This window comes from Cryptotermes secundus, unplaced genomic scaffold (assembly GCF_002891405.2).
Source record: "Cryptotermes secundus unplaced genomic scaffold, Csec_1.0 scaffold1033, whole genome shotgun sequence".
NCBI classification, from domain to species: domain Eukaryota; kingdom Metazoa; phylum Arthropoda; class Insecta; order Blattodea; family Kalotermitidae; genus Cryptotermes; species Cryptotermes secundus.
Window position 1 is genome coordinate 1,064,691 of NW_019723917.1, and position 15,827 is coordinate 1,080,517.

At 44.1% G+C, this 15,827-nt stretch overlaps 1 protein-coding gene across 1 annotated transcript in view; it reads right to left on the reverse strand.

The window, feature by feature from the left end:
- Positions 1–291: 291 nt before the first annotated feature.
- Positions 292–15,827, reverse strand: part of LOC111862171 (ras-related protein Rap1-like) — a 248,771-nt gene continuing 233,235 nt past the window's right edge. The window contains exons 4-5 of the mRNA XM_033750580.1: positions 2,830–3,022; positions 292–599 (exon numbers count right to left, since the gene is read on the reverse strand). Of these exons, the coding sequence (XP_033606471.1) occupies positions 292–599; positions 2,830–3,022 (501 nt within the window). The remainder of the gene's footprint in view (positions 600–2,829; positions 3,023–15,827) is intronic.

The window sequence follows — 15,827 nt, forward strand, 5'->3', positions numbered from 1 at the left end:
TCGTACGTGTATGGCCCCCTTTAGTTACAATTGCAGAGAGGCACGTAGCATAAATATGGGCAAAGATACAACTTCCAGCAAGACTCGAACTCCTCACCGTAGAGTCGTATGAGCAGTAAAACGCGAGAAAACTTGATTATTGTTACAGGGTGTTCAAACATTGCCTGAATAAAGTACCAAACATTCTGTCTCGAGTAAAGCCCACTGGAAGTCTTGCTTGTCCTTTGTGATTACAGTGAGACATCTCGAAATATTGTCGCCTGCGCGCAGATCCATTTTAATAACCCCACTTCAGGTCCAGACAGGATAACCATTTGGCTCCAGCCAGCGCGTCCAGAGTGTCAGCAGTCCGGGGTAGTAGGAAAGAGTCCTTCCTTGCGACATCGTTCTGATTCCTGTAGTCCACGCAGAAGCGCTGTCCCCGGTCTTCTTTCGGGCGAGAACGACGGAGGGTGACCATGGGCTGCCTGCTTCTTCAATAACCCCACGTCGTTTTATGTCCTTGAATATCTCGTCCACATTTACCTGTTTTGCTAGGGGGATACTGCTTAGGAGTTCAAGAACGGGTCGGGTCTCTACCATATCTATAAGGTTGTTCACTGTATATATCAGTCCGTAGTCATCAGCGTCCATAGCAAAGAAGTTTCTGTAGTCGGTGAGAATCTCTATTAAATCTCGGGATTAAGTGTCACTCAGGTTTGGCTTGGTCGCTGTAATCACGTCCGGTAACTTCGGGATAGTGTCATGGACCTGTAGTTATGCCACATTGGGTGGGATCACTACGCTCTCACATTGTGTAGATATTAACTGATCATTGGCCACAACCAGACTTGAATGTCAGTGACCCGCGCCGGGGATCCATACTGACACCTCATTCTCTGAATGATGCAGAGTTTGGCGCCTTAGATTCACAAATGCATTACATGTGGGCAGGATGGCCAGCCCCTAGATGATTTCGTCTGTGATAATGGCGAAGAATAATCAAATTTTCAGTGGGCTCCGCCCCAGGATGAGTGACAGGAAACCTTCAGTGAAGATTTGGAGGGCTCTCCCAGATACCGTCTGTAACGTCTAACGTTGGTTCGTCTATCTTTTGGGCCATCCATATGCAATGGTGTGTCTAACAACAGCTACGTACGCCCCGGTTGCATACGGTCACGAGGCACTGTTTGTGACTAACCTATAGTCAGCCCTTGCCGTAATGACAGCGCACGAGCCCGGCGTCAGCCATTTGCCGCCGGCATCCTGTAGTGATCCGACGGTTGGCCATCCCTACTGTCTGCCTCTCAGTTGTTGCTCGGTCGCCATATGTATCGGTAGATCTAGACTGGGGTTTAGATTGGAGATTAGATTTATTTACCACTTACTGATTATAAGTACATATAATTATAACCGTATCTGTGAATTACGCACTCCAAATGCCACTGTAATTACAGCAGACATAAAGTTTTCTCTGTCTTCGTTACTCGTTTCCTGGTAAGAGATTTTAACATTATCGGCTTAAGTCCTTACCGTCTGCCATATATTCCACAACTGAACTAATTTGAGTCTGAGTCTTATGTTACCACCTACGGTCAGTCTGCCAATCTGCCTTAGAATAAGCATCCATTTTGGGGATTACGACCAGATTTTTATTAATGTGATACAGTTGCGGGTTCCTTGATGTGGGGCACTGTCTCTGACGAGATGACTGCTATATCGTTTACAATTGCTGCTGACCGTCGCCAGCGCAGTCATTCTCGGGTCTGAGTCCGGTGTGACTCGCGGCCATATTTTACCGTCTCAGATTCGATATTTCTCTTTTCGTCGCCACCTACTGCTCGCAGGGTTACAGTGCTTTATGCGACCTCGCCTCTACAAGAGATGCATGTGAACTAGGCCCTAAAATAATCCCATTGATAAACCTTTTGCACGGATCGTGTAGGAAACACCACTTCCAACAGTTCCTTTTTGTTGCGTGTTGATGAATTGCCGTGCGAACCTGTTTGTTTGCGATCGCTAACTATGAATGGATCTGCACGCTACAGTATATAATTGGAATTTACATCTCTCTGTGCACACCCACGAACCCTTCGCATGGCAAACGCGACGACAACCCATCTTGTGAGGAGATATCACCTTAGGCATGACCTGTAGAGGGACAGAACATGTAACACGAGGAGTATAGTGAGAAACCAACTGAAATGTTTTGCCGTTAAACTTGAAGGTGGAGGCGGCAGAGACAGATGGCTGTGCATAGAGGGGATACCGACATCTAAGTGGGTCTGGAGAAATACGATGCGACGTTGGGGGTGGAGTCTTCTGGCTCAGGAGAATATAAGGAATGTTTGGGTTCATTGTAAATCTTGATTAACTGAGTGAATATGTAATTATCGGAATGGGCTCTGGACTACACGGAGTTGTTTACCTCTCGGTGGTTACAGCAGATAAGGAATGTCACAGTAACAATGGCCAGTTATCGTTCCTTCTGAGACAAGAACGGTACGTAAGCCAAAATTTGATGTGCAAACATCACGACACAGAGGAAGACAGGTGAAAAAATTTAAAGTCCAGATAGAGGAAGGTTCAGTCGTAAAAGAACAATTATTGATAATTACAAAAATTGTGGTTCCCTGGATTTTGATACAAAATAGTTTTGTAACCATATATGGTTGAATAGGGGCAGTATGTTTCCTCTAGTTTAAACCCTCAAGAGAAAGAAGAATATTCCTCAGAAACATCAGTACCCGCTTACAGAACTACATGGAATCACAAATCAGAAACCACGGCTGCGAAAACATCAGCATATATATGATGATGATTAGCATTTTAAATGCGTCTGCTACTCACCATTTATTGGGATGACACGAGACCTGGCAAGATCGGCCTTGTTGCCAACAAGAATTACAGATTTCTCTTGTATGTAGTTCTCACGCCACAAGTAGTTGAGGATATCTTCCCCTACTTTGAAAGTGTTGCGGTCCACAATGGAGTAGACTACGACGCATGCGTGAGGCTCGTACGTCGACAAAGAATTTTCAACCTGAAACAGACCTGAGTTTTATTACTAAATCACTCTTAAATATATAGACTGCCATTTCTAAGCATCAGACCATATCCCCTGTAGACAATATTTCGCTGGTTAGAAGAAATCTTCCTGGCTACCTTAGCTGTCCTGGCGATGATCATTCCTCTCCATTTATCACCCTTGAAGACAGTCAAGAAATTTACCTTTGACCATGGCCGACGAATAAGGTATGAGATGGCATTGGACCCATGTGTGTCACTGAGCCCCAGTGACTACTGTCTAGAGTGATATCGGAATGTCTCTGCAGAAATTGTGGCATATCTGCTGAAAGCTAGAATTTTGAAGCCAGCAGAGACAATCCTTACCAGGAAATGGCTTTGCAAACGCGCTCGTTGTTAGGCAATGGCTCAGTAGTCGCCATGCAATAAATTCTTCTGTAAATATTGACCAACTATGAAACACAAGAGTTGTTTGAGATGGAACAAAATCGTGACAAACCTCAATCAGAGAGTAGACTCAGCTTATATAGATTATTGTTGTGCCAACCTGATTGTTACTGTCAGATGGACTGGGCCAAGCATAAAAACCGATGATTTGTAATCAAACGCACCTTAGTCATGAGGAATAATTTTTTATTTAGTATTAGAGCTTTCTACTTTGTTTCCATTGTCCCTCTCCAAGGGAAGATATTGTTACGGGTGCCGTCTTTACTCCCGTCCTCAGACAATGGCTACCTAACCGGCTGGTCCGTTGGAGAGACCCAGCCTAATTTTGTTGTCAGAGATTGGGATAAGCTTAAATTCTCTCGCACGCAGATGATGCGCCTATTCGACTGGGCCCTTTAGAAACGCCTAACCCAGTTACTCGACGAACTAACTGAGTTGTCCGTGATTGGGAATACCTGAATCTAATCCTGTCATGAGACAAGTGGTACCTACCCAGTCGGGTCCATTAGAAAGACTTAACCCACTGACTGGATGACGTAAGTTGGTGGACCGATTATTGGGAGCTACTCCTGTATTAAGAATAAGAGTGAAGTGAAAGTTTGGTCTTAATGGGCGTCTGAGTTCATTGCCCTGTGGCTGCAACTAGAATGAATCTGCTCCCGTCAGAAGGAGAGCAGGGATTGGTGTTAGCTTCTTCGAATGGATCCAACATAGTACGGAGCCTTACCTGAAAACGGGAGATGATCGTGCTCCGAAATCACGTGTTCCTTTTTAGAGCGTAGGAAAATTAATCAAATCCAGAGACTAAAAGTACTAAGCATAATATACGATCCTCAGAATGCTTCAGAATAAGATTACCGCTTGTTTCTTGTATTTCAACAATATCTTAACGAATCTCTTGGATATATAAACCCGAAAGGAAGGCCTTCACGGTAGGAAATTGATAACCGACATGGCTTTATATTTAGAATCCATAAAATGAATTGAAAACTGGTGCACATATTTTCCAAATGCTTTCTATCTACCTTATACGCACGTTATTGGTATCGCCAGATTCTGTTCTTACAGAGACAAATTCATGTTACTATTCAGAGGGCAACTGTGGGAATTCAACTGAATTAGCAACAGGATAGTGAAACACAGCGTCTAGAGAATATATGAAAGAAATTCGGGATGGAAATAAATTCAGGTTTCACCAGTGACCTGCAAGTGAAGGGTATAGCATTGAAAACCCAACCGAACGTCAATCAGATACATCGGTAAAGATATGACATCAAAAGCTCTTCCCCTTCTGTAAGGATTTCCCCAGCGTTATTTTTGACCCTGGTATGACTTCCATATTGCCCTCCTGCCTGCGCGGCTGTTGTGTTGTTAGTCGCGCAGAATTCCTGCAGGTGCAAGCAACACGTGTGTCCATTCTCGAACATTTCTTCTCATCTAAACCGTACGAGCTTAACAAGTACTTAGGAACACTCGATCTGAGAAGGAAGTATGGAACAAGGTAACATTATACCAGCAGGAAACTTGCCCCGTGTCTTACAGTCTTCTCGGCTGGCTGAAGTAAATAAGTAATAAACCTAACTAACGAAACACTTGTCGACATAATTTCCTTACTTTGAAAAAATAAAAGTAGGTGTATGAGATTACCACGCTGTGTGTCTGTACGTGTATCCGCCCTATTAACTTCTGAACACCTGTACCAATCTATACGAATATTTGTATGCATATCATGGCAACTGGCCCCATCTCGGTGACATAATTCATAAATCACTCTCTTTAATAATTACACACATTCATTTTTCTGAGGTAAATCCTTAATATTTCTTGAATTCCCATACCAATCTTCATGAAACTTAGTACAGTAGAACTTGGTTATAACGTCATCAAAGGGACCTAAAAATAGTGTCGTTATAAACGAATGTCGTTGTAACCGAAATGGGCACTTCCACAGTAGCCTTATGTTAGTCACGTAAAAATCTACCAAAAACCGAGTTAAAATGTTGCATTTTTTAGTGAAATACATAGTTAAGTACAGACTAACGTAACATTAACGTGGAATTGCCCAAATGTGTAATATCAAAGACATATTACAGCGCTTTTCACTGACAATACACACCGCACTAATACTGTATATTAAAGGTAGGCCTACTCAACAAATTACAGTAGATTACATCAATTGTTGTGCCTTACTGTACCTAGATACGAGTACAGTAATCAGTTATCTTCATCTGTTTCCTGTTACTTGCCCAATACACACTTTCAAAATTACGTTCAATGTCCATATCAGAGAAATTCGGGAATGAAAATGACGTTACATACGAGGTTGATGCATTTGTGCATGTCGTACTAAGCAAGGTATAAAAACAGTTGCTTTATGAGGAATTAGTTCGTACAACTGAATATTTGACGCAATAGACAAGGTGTCGCAGAAACCGATGTTGCTATAACCAAGTTTTACTGTATATTTATCACCTCACACGAAGCCATCTCAACGGCATACTCCTTATATCCCTTAAGCTAACAGTATAAAACATTACAGCCTCTCTAATTGTTAAAATAATAACCGTAATGTTACCTAAATTTCCCAACCGATCATATGAAACTTGGTATGTATATGAAGCCATCTGAGCCCATTTCAGCGGTGCACTTCATAAGTCCTTTCCTTCAGTAAGACAAACAATACAGCCATTCAAATTGCTGAGGTAAAATCTTAACAAAAATTGAACGTCTGTACAAATCTCCGTGGAACTTGGTAAGAGTATTATGCAATCTCGTCGGAGTATGTCATCACTCCCTCCCATCAGTAATACTAATATAGCAACGTCATAAATTTCTGAGATATGACCTTAATATTGCCTGGAGGCATACGCCGATCTTCACGAAATTTGAGAAGTATATTGTGAAATGACACCTGAATGCCGGAATATGACGGTCTACTGGGCGGCGTTTAGTTGAGCACATTCCCCTGGAAATACGGAATATACCGTTGCTTGTCAATGGATTTGGGTGAACACACATTACGCAGTCAACAGTGGGACAATGCTACGTATGTTTCGCAGCATCGGACGAAACACAATTCGTAGCAGACAATACGCGTAACCAAAATGGATACCGAAACGCTATATAAGCGACCTTACAGAGCAAACCGAGTCACTTTCACTTAAAAAGTAACATCGAACCGGGGCTCGACACCAAGACAGACAGCCTCACTGACTGTCAGTCGGAACATGACTTTGACTTTGACTTTAACCTGAGTCAGTGACTAGACTGCTGTTATAGCAGAAGCTACTAGAAATAGGACATAATCTGCTGTAGTGAGCCTTGACTGACAGAGGCCATGTATGTATTTTATATATATTTATTAACATGTTTAACATGTAAAGTGTAAATATATTTTATATTATGACAAATGACTTACTACTGCATACAATGACTCTGACGAAAGACGGACCCGTCCCCTCGTCAGAGATTGCGTCCCATATCAACAAACAAGCACTGTCTGACAGTAATAAAAATTTGGTCGCAAGCATCAGATGGATGTTTTATTCCAAGCTAGACTGGCCGTCGGTCGTAACATAAGAGTCAGACTCAGACTCAAATTGAATCAGTCGTAACATAGAAGCCGTGAGTCATACTGAGCAGTAGAAGACTAGAGACAAGAGACCAGTCCGAAACACAGGAGAAATACAGTGAGAGACTCGTTAGCAAGAAGAAGTTCGATGTGTGAGCTGTTATAATCAACTGTAATTGTAATAGGGCCGTACAATAAACGCAATCATCAGATCTAGATCCCACAATTATTCGTCACGCTAACTCCTTATACTTGAAAATCCCTTGCCACGTAAAGACTATCTCAGTGGCGTAAGGTGAGATAAGGTAAAGTTGTTCGTATGCTTAACTAATTAAGCACTACGCCATGAAGACGTACTTGGGAGTGGATGTATAGACCCAGTTCTTGACCTCGGCACTAGTTGGAGGTGAGTTGTCAGCTTCACGCCCGACAGCTTTACCCCTAGGAAATAGACCGTGTTATCAGATGGTTAGGAGGCTGGGCGGGCCCCAAATCCGGTCTGGACTACAGGAAGAAGTGAAAATTCCTGTCCCCATCGGGACTCGAACTCCGATCCCTTGGTCGCCCAGCCCGTAGTCAGTCGCTATAACTACTGCGCTCTCCCTGTTCTTAATCTGAATGGTGTACATCATAAATCCCTCTCGTCAGTAATACCAATATCGCAGGCTCTAAAACTGCTGAGGCGTTACCATTAATATTACTCGAATGCCAGAACCAATCTTAATGAAACTTGGCATGTTTATCACCCCACATTAGTCCATCTCTACGGCGTACCTAAGGAATCAGTCTCACCAGTAATAGCAACACTACAGCCTCGCTTTTCCGATTGCATTATGCATGTATACTGAAGATTAGTTCTATTTGTCCTCTCGGGTACAACAGTTACGGCGAAAGAGTGTAGACGGCTAGTTATTCCCAGAATTCCTTGCTTCCTTATATTTTCACCTGTAACCATGCTTATACTCCTGCAGTTAGGGTTGCGTTAAATTGTGCATTCTGTACAATCTTTTGTTGGAAACTGTTCGTTTATAGTCAGAAATTGCATCTTCCTTAAGATTATTTTATTTCAAGTTGCCTTGGCACTGCTTAGATATAATCATATATATTTTATTATCTTTTTAATTCGCTTTGTGGGTAGTGGAGTCGAAATGAGTCCACTCGGCACGGTGGCCACTGATTGACCTATTGCAGCGTGCCCCGGGTAATTGTGATGATAGAGAATTTGGTGGAATGAAGATTAGCAGAGGAAACCTAAGTACTCGGAGAAAACCCGTCCCAGTGCCACTTTGTCTACCACATATCCCACTTGACCAGACTCGGGATCGAACCCGAGCCGCCACGGTGGGAAGCCAGAGAAAAAACCGTTTGAGCTCTGGCGCGGCCCATAATCATATTAATTAGGTACAGATTTAACCCCCTTCCGGGAGTTAAGAAATTGACTAGTGACTGCCTTGTTTTCAAGCAGGGCGAACTGGGAGCAGAAGAGTGACGGAACTGAATAAAACTGCTGTAAGATTAGTCACACTACACAGATTGGATAATCTTTATCTTGTTGAATATTTGCCACCACGAAAAGTGTCTGAAGTAAAATTTTCAGACCTCAACTGCATCGACGTTATGTAGTATGTTCAAATTATCTCTGTGTTGAGCACTTTTCGAGGACAACAAATCCAAGTCTCGTATAAAGTGAGAGATATACGATTATTAAGCAACACGAAGCTGAAGTGAAGGTTGTTCGAAAAGACTGAGTGTTAAATCCAAAGTATACTTTTGTTGTAATAGTAAGCAGTGAAACGCCCTATATATATATATCGTCGCGTATCGGGTGTATAACGTGACAAAAACTTCACGCCGTATTTGATATAGCGAATTTTATTTCACATTCACACTTACAATCACCCAAATTACAGATTCACAATTACTGCTATCTGCAGTATCATGAATACTACACTCCAAATGCCAGGATAAACGGACTGGTTGCTGGCTAACTCGGAACTAACTCGGAGGTAGCTCGAGGACTAACTGCTGCTGCTCCTTATGTAGCCCCGTTCGGACAATACAGAAAACGGCCACGTAATAGGCACCACTGTTGTCTGCTGCCGTCGTGCTAGCAACGCTGTCCGGAGTTGTTACTGCTGTCTAGCAACCGCGATATCCCTTGGTGACGTCACCGCTCTTGACTCGCGTTGCATAGCTACCAGGTTACAGGGACTCGGCTAACTTCGGCTCCGCTCGGCACGTCACCGCTGGGGGGGAGGGAGGATGTTGACCTGCCTATTACCATTGCGCAACACGTCACAGTGCTCCCTCCTTAAGGCTGTTCGTCCCGAATAGCCTAACGGTGCGCCCCCGTTCCTTTTCCGTCCCGTAGCTGTGCTTGCAGTGTCTCCTGTTGTTTCGGCTACTCTTCTTGCAGCGACTATTCTTCGTCCGTTACATCCGTTCCCCTCTTAAGACAAAGCTCGTCTCGAGCGGTTTCCTTTCAGCTCGCCGGAAGATCACATTCATACATCGCTTTCTCCCATGGCACATTCACTCTCACTGGGGAGGCCGGTTCTTCTATTTTACCGGCTCCTCTTCTGTGCCCTGCTTCTTTTTCGTTTTGGAAGGGGTCGACCCCTCCACAGTGTCCAGATTTTACTTTTCTGTAATGGGACAGATGTGAAAGTACGCTTTGCGATTTCCAATCCCTTGTCCTCCTGTGGGTCTTGTTAAATTTCCACTTGTTTCCAAGCCGTAGCTGGTCCTCGAAGTCTCGATACTTCGTTTCCTTGGTGCCTTCCGGGCGCACCAGTTGTTTCCATCTGGGAGTCCATTTTTTCTGGGTTCCTCTCGTAGGATGGTTTCTGGTCCAATTCTTCTGCCTTCCCTGCTCGGCTGGGGGTCCTTCTTTCCGCTGGCATCCGAAGGTTCCCAGGGGAATTTCCTTCTTGAAGGCATTTCTCCGTCGTGCCACTGTCGCGCGACGGGATGTTTTCCTGCAGGGGGCAGCCAACTTCATCCGGGGTCCACAGTTTTTCCGTGTCGAACTCTTCATATTTCGTCGCTTGTTTCGGTCCCTGCGCCTTTTCTTCTTCGGTTCTCCGACCGGCATTACTTCGGCGTCTTGTACGGGTACCTCTCGTAGTTCTGCCGCCTCAGGTTTCCTGTTCGCTGAGACCGGCTCTTCTTCTTCTAGACGTGCCTCCATTTCCCGGCAGGCCATCGTCTCTTCGACCGGTATCACTATGGGAACCTATTCTTGTTGTGCCGCCCTTGCTGGGGTTGCTCTCGTCTCCGCGGAAGTCTTTTCTCGCCAGGCGGCCATCTCTTCTAGCCAGGCTTTCATGCTGGAGTCCAATTTTACCTCCGTTTTTTCTTGGCTAGCTCTGATTTCCTTGAGAAGCATTTCCATCATTTGCAGCATCTCCATTTTGTAGCAGTAAAATATTCAATGCACAACAATTTGTTTGTGGCGTGTTTAAGCTCAGAAACCAATTCTGACACCAGTGTAACGTGTTTTGTTACTGATCCCGTTGGTCACGTGTGTAAGTGCAAATCCCACTTCTGACAACGATGTAACGTATCGGGTGTATAACGTGACAAATAACTTCACGCCGTATTTGATATAGCGAATTTTATTTCACATTCGCACTTACAATCACCCAAAATACAGATTCACAATTACTGCTATCTGCAGTATCACAAATACTACACTCCAAATGCCAGGATACAACTGACTGGTTGCTGGCTAACTCGGAACTAACTCGGAGGTAGCTCGAGGACTAACTGTGAATAGCCTTCGCTGCTCCTTATGTAGCCTCGTTCGGACAATACAGAAAACGGCCACGTAATAGGCACCACTGTTGTCTGGTGCCGCCGTGCTAGCAATGCTGTCCGGAGTTGTTGACTGCTGCCTAGCAACCGCGATATCCCTTGGTGACGTCACCGCTGTTGACTCGCGTTGCATAGCTACCAGGTTACAGGGACTCGGTTAACTTCGGCTGCGCTCGGCACGTCACCGCTGGGGGGAGGGAGGATGTTGACCTGCCTATTACCATTGCGCAACACGTCACAATATATATATTGTGACATGTTGCGCAACGGAGAACCCCTCCCTACCCAGCAGCAACGTGACAACTCAGACCACAGTGACGTGGCGCATGAATCAGCGTTCCCTCCCCTCCCCCTCCGCACGGTAACGTAACGCGCAACGCGCAGTGACGTAAGACGGCACCAGGTAACAGCGTTGCTAGGCTATACGCAAACACGGTGAAGCGGCACCGCTTCCTACTGTGACGTGGCACGCAACAGGCAACAGCGAACAGAATAAAAGCCGGCTGAGCGGTAAGGGTGAGTTAGTTGTAATGTGGCAGTCACCGAGTTAAGTAGTAGTCGAGAGAGTGTGTTATCAACAGTTCTCCAGTCAGCCGACTATAGTTGGAATATAGCAGCCGTCGCGGAAAGAAGAAGTGGACGTGTGTGTAATTGTGTAATTGGGAGTGTGTGATACAGTGATACATAGCTCCCCTACTGTAAACGTGTAGACTACTGAAGATAGAGTGAACTGATTTGCGAATAGGGTTATAAATCGTGAAACCCCGCAACATTATTATAATTAATTGTAGCCGTTACTTGTAGGTTGTTGAATAAGCCAATTAACAATCCGAACGGCGTCTTCAGTAACCAAAACACGTTACAATATATATACACATATATATATTTATACCCTAACCACATGTCTGACACAAGTAGTGGGTTCCAGCATTTCTCAACCCCGGTTAATACTCTACTTCAGGAATCCTCCCCACCCCCTTGCACCTTGCGTCCTGCCGGCCATTTTAAGAAAACCCCGAATTTCACGGAAATATACAGTTTTTCTTGCTCCAAGAACTGTCATGCTGTAGGATGAGATTAGTTGGTACTGAAGCACGTATTGGTGAGTACTACATACACAACTCTAGTAGGAGAACCTTATGGAAACAGACGACGTGGAGGACCTGGGCCTTGATATGAAGATAATATTAAAACTGGTTTTAAATGGAATGAGAGGGTGTGGGTTGGATTCATCTGGCGCAGAAAGACTGCCGATAGCGGGCTCTTCGGCACACGACAATGAATCTTCAGACACCATAAAATATTGGCATTACTTGATTCGGTGAGAAATTATCAGTTTCTCAAGGACTCTATTCAATATTTTTTTGTGGGAGGGAAGGACGAAAATACCTCAGTTTGATATGGCTGCTAGAAAATGAACTGGACGACGAGGTTTCTATTCCCAGTAGTAAAGTAAAAAGAAATAAAGCTACCCCTGTAACAGGCCGTGAAGGCCCATAGGGTTGTGAGACATTGAGAGTCCCACATTTTCTAGACAATCAGCTCAAAGATGGCGGTAAGGTTGTCAGCCCCACGCGTCGGCCGCGCTTTACTCCCCAGGAAAATTATTTAATTAATTCTTGGTACTTATTTCTGTTAGAGGCTGGGTCGGCCCCAGGGCCAAAGTGCTGCTGGGGGTAAGATATTTTTCTCTTCTTCAGTGAGATCTGACCGGCTCGGTCTTTCACCCAGCCTCTTATCTACTGGGTACTAGCAGCTTTATCACCGAGCTAAAGCGGCAGGAACGCTAACCTTAACACTCCTCTCCATCCACAACCGAGATTAACAATGCTGGAGCTATACCTCCACTTCTTCCTATATCTTCATGGTATAGTTCTTGATTGTATAACTAAGAACAGGGAAGCTGCATTTTTTACCTTTCACATTTCAATGTTATATTAATTAATAATGGGAGTCCTTATTTCCGAGACCACACATCCTGCGCAGTCAGTCGACCAGTACAATTAGTATTATTATTATTATCTGTAGAGGGGGTGGGTTTCCCCATGCACTGCGACTAATAGTCTATTGTACGTCCCCCTTTGATATTCTACCAGTCGCCATTCCCTGCCAGTACTGGTGCTCGCAATGAGCCCCGTTATGCCAGCGAGATCGGCCATCTGTCTGGCAGTGGTGCCCGATACTTCCCCATCTACCGGAGGAATTGGAAATTTCTTTTGCGGGAAACTTTGCCTAATTTTTCTCAGAGGTCTCCTAAAGACATGAGGATCTTTTACACGGGACCCACGGCTTGAAATCCATCCCGGAGGGCTTGTTCCCTGAATTTTTTCGCCCTTAAAAATTCCACGACCTCCGCCGGGTTTGAACCCGCGTACCTTGAGTCATGAGATGGGAAAGTTACCCCTAGACTACGGAGGCGGCTTGACCAGTACAATTTATGGTACGTGCCGCACCAGTTGAGAAACACGCTCTGCAACAGCTGCTCTGCTGAACGAAGACTGTTGTAGGGTATATGAAAAATTATAACACTGCTGGCTAAGAGTACGAAACAATTGTAACAAAAAAAAATCTTTTTAAAAAAGTAAGTTTCCAAATCTGAGACTTGTCGGTTAATTTCACAACGGATGCTTGCCACAACTGTCTGGTTTATTCAAATGATAACGTCGCAACATAACGCCACGCAATGCAGACATGAAGTTCAAGGAAGGGAAGATTCAAGGCTGAAGTGTTATGGAATATTGGGTTCTGTGTTTATGATGGCCACTGAATCCCCGTAACGAAGCCTTTACTTACTATAGTGACTATAGTATAGTCACTAGTTCGCATATTCACATTCGAATCATAATATATATATTGAAAAGATAAATAAAAAAAATAAGATTTCAAGGAGGTGTTTCAAACAAACATTTTTCATGCCAATGTCCATAGCCTTTTTTTTTCTATTTTTAAAGTTAAGTATATGTACATAAAGGGTCTAGGAAATGCCCATCCTGCCCTTCGTAGCACATTTTGTTTACATCTTATTCTATCACAGCGGTCACCCGGCGATTTTTTTATATATCTCTGAACTCTAAGAATACACTATTAATATTGTGTGCACACACTTCGTGTTTAAAGAAATTCAAGATTTTTTTTATGTAGTAACACCCCTGGCACATGTCTCTTCTCCTCTCGTCTTCAAAGTTCTGTAACCTCTGTAACTGACTGGGTATTCTGGCTGTGGAGGCTTTATTGTTAGTAGATCCACCTATCGGCAGACTTCGTGCTAACCGCAACCAACACTTGCTGCGCCCTGTCGGCACTCCGCGTTATCATAACCTCATTACAATTTCGCCGAAAAGTGAGGTTTATTTCCGCTACTACTATCGAGTTAAGCTGTAGCTACGCCATAAAGGCGTATGGGAAATTGGGTGTATAGAGTCACATTTTCTTGTCCTCGGCAATAGCTGGAGGTCAGCTTCATGCCCCGGGCGCTTTACCCCGGGGAAAGAGCCCCCGGTAAGCACTAGATAGGAGATTGGGTGGGCCCCAGAGCTGGCCTGGACAACGTGGAGTACAGAAAAATTCTTAACACTAACGGGACTCGAACTCCGACCCCTCAGTCATCCAGCTCGTAGCCAACTCATCTTCAATAGTGTCATTTTAAATGCTTATGTCATGTTTTAAAGTTATTACAACACATGTTCGAAATGCCCACCATTAGACTGTACGCACGCTTCCAGTAATTTTGCCATTGAATAAAGCCACTGCACCCATCACAGTTCGTTTCTGATGCCAAGGGCGGCTTCATCTGTGGCCTCTGCTGAAAAACGCTGTGCTCCTGGTTAGCACCATATTACATCCTGGAATTTACGCAACGCCTCCACCCTCCATCTTGTGTCTGGAACTGGGTCTACTAAGCTTCGTGAGGACAAGTGAGAGCTATTTCAAGGAAATAGAGGCTCCGGTCTGGAAAACCGAAATTAACGGCCGTGGGGATTCGTTGCGCTGACCACGTAACAAACCGTATCCGCTAAAGTTGGCACTAACTTCGGAGACAAGCGGCGATCGCTCGGTAGGTATAGTTCGCATGCGGACTAAAACTACGGAGTTTGTTTTTTCTATCGCCATTCATCATCTCGTATTGACGTACATTTTGTGGGCCTGAACACCGAAAACAATGTCCACATGCTCATGGAATTTGGAACGTTCTTAATCATTTCACATGTGCAATATTAAAAATATAAACATATCTGGGTAAGATTTGAGGTTTTCACGGCGGTAACTATGAAGAATGACGTCTTCTAGAATGTAGCCCCACGGAGAACCAACCAAAAGTTTCGCAGGAACCTACTGAGGGGGCGATACGTTCTTCCAAAACGTTGGTTCACACAAGATCTACACGGCACCATGCCCTAGAAGACAGCATTCTTCAAAGTATATCCGTTCCAGAAGAAAACACTTGATTTATTATATATACCAGGGATGCAATTGGGACGTTGAGAATTATAGCGGAACGAACTTTGAAGATAGATGAAGAACTGTGTGTTTGTTTCATAGACTGGCAGAAGGCATTTGACCGGGTAAACTGGACCAAATTAATGCTGATCCTAAAAGAAACAGGTATCGATTGGCGTTAAAGAAGATTGATTAGCAAATTGTACATGGATCAGAAAGTTAGAGTACGACTGGATATAAGGGAGACAGGAAGTGTGCAGATTGGAAGAGGAGCTCGACAAGGATGCTGTTTATCACCAGTTCTGTTCAACTTGTACAGCGAATGCCTTACAAAGGAAGCTCTGGATGGCATTGGAGACTTCAAAGTAGGAGGGCAAATTATTCAAACTGTGAAATATGCAGATGACCTTGTGTTAATAGCTAAGGAAGAAACTGTGCTACAGGGCATGATTGATAGACTAATTGAAATTGGAAGGTGCTATGGCATGGAAATGAATGTGGAGAAAACAAAAGTAATGAAAATTTCGAGACAACCAACCCCAGTCACAAT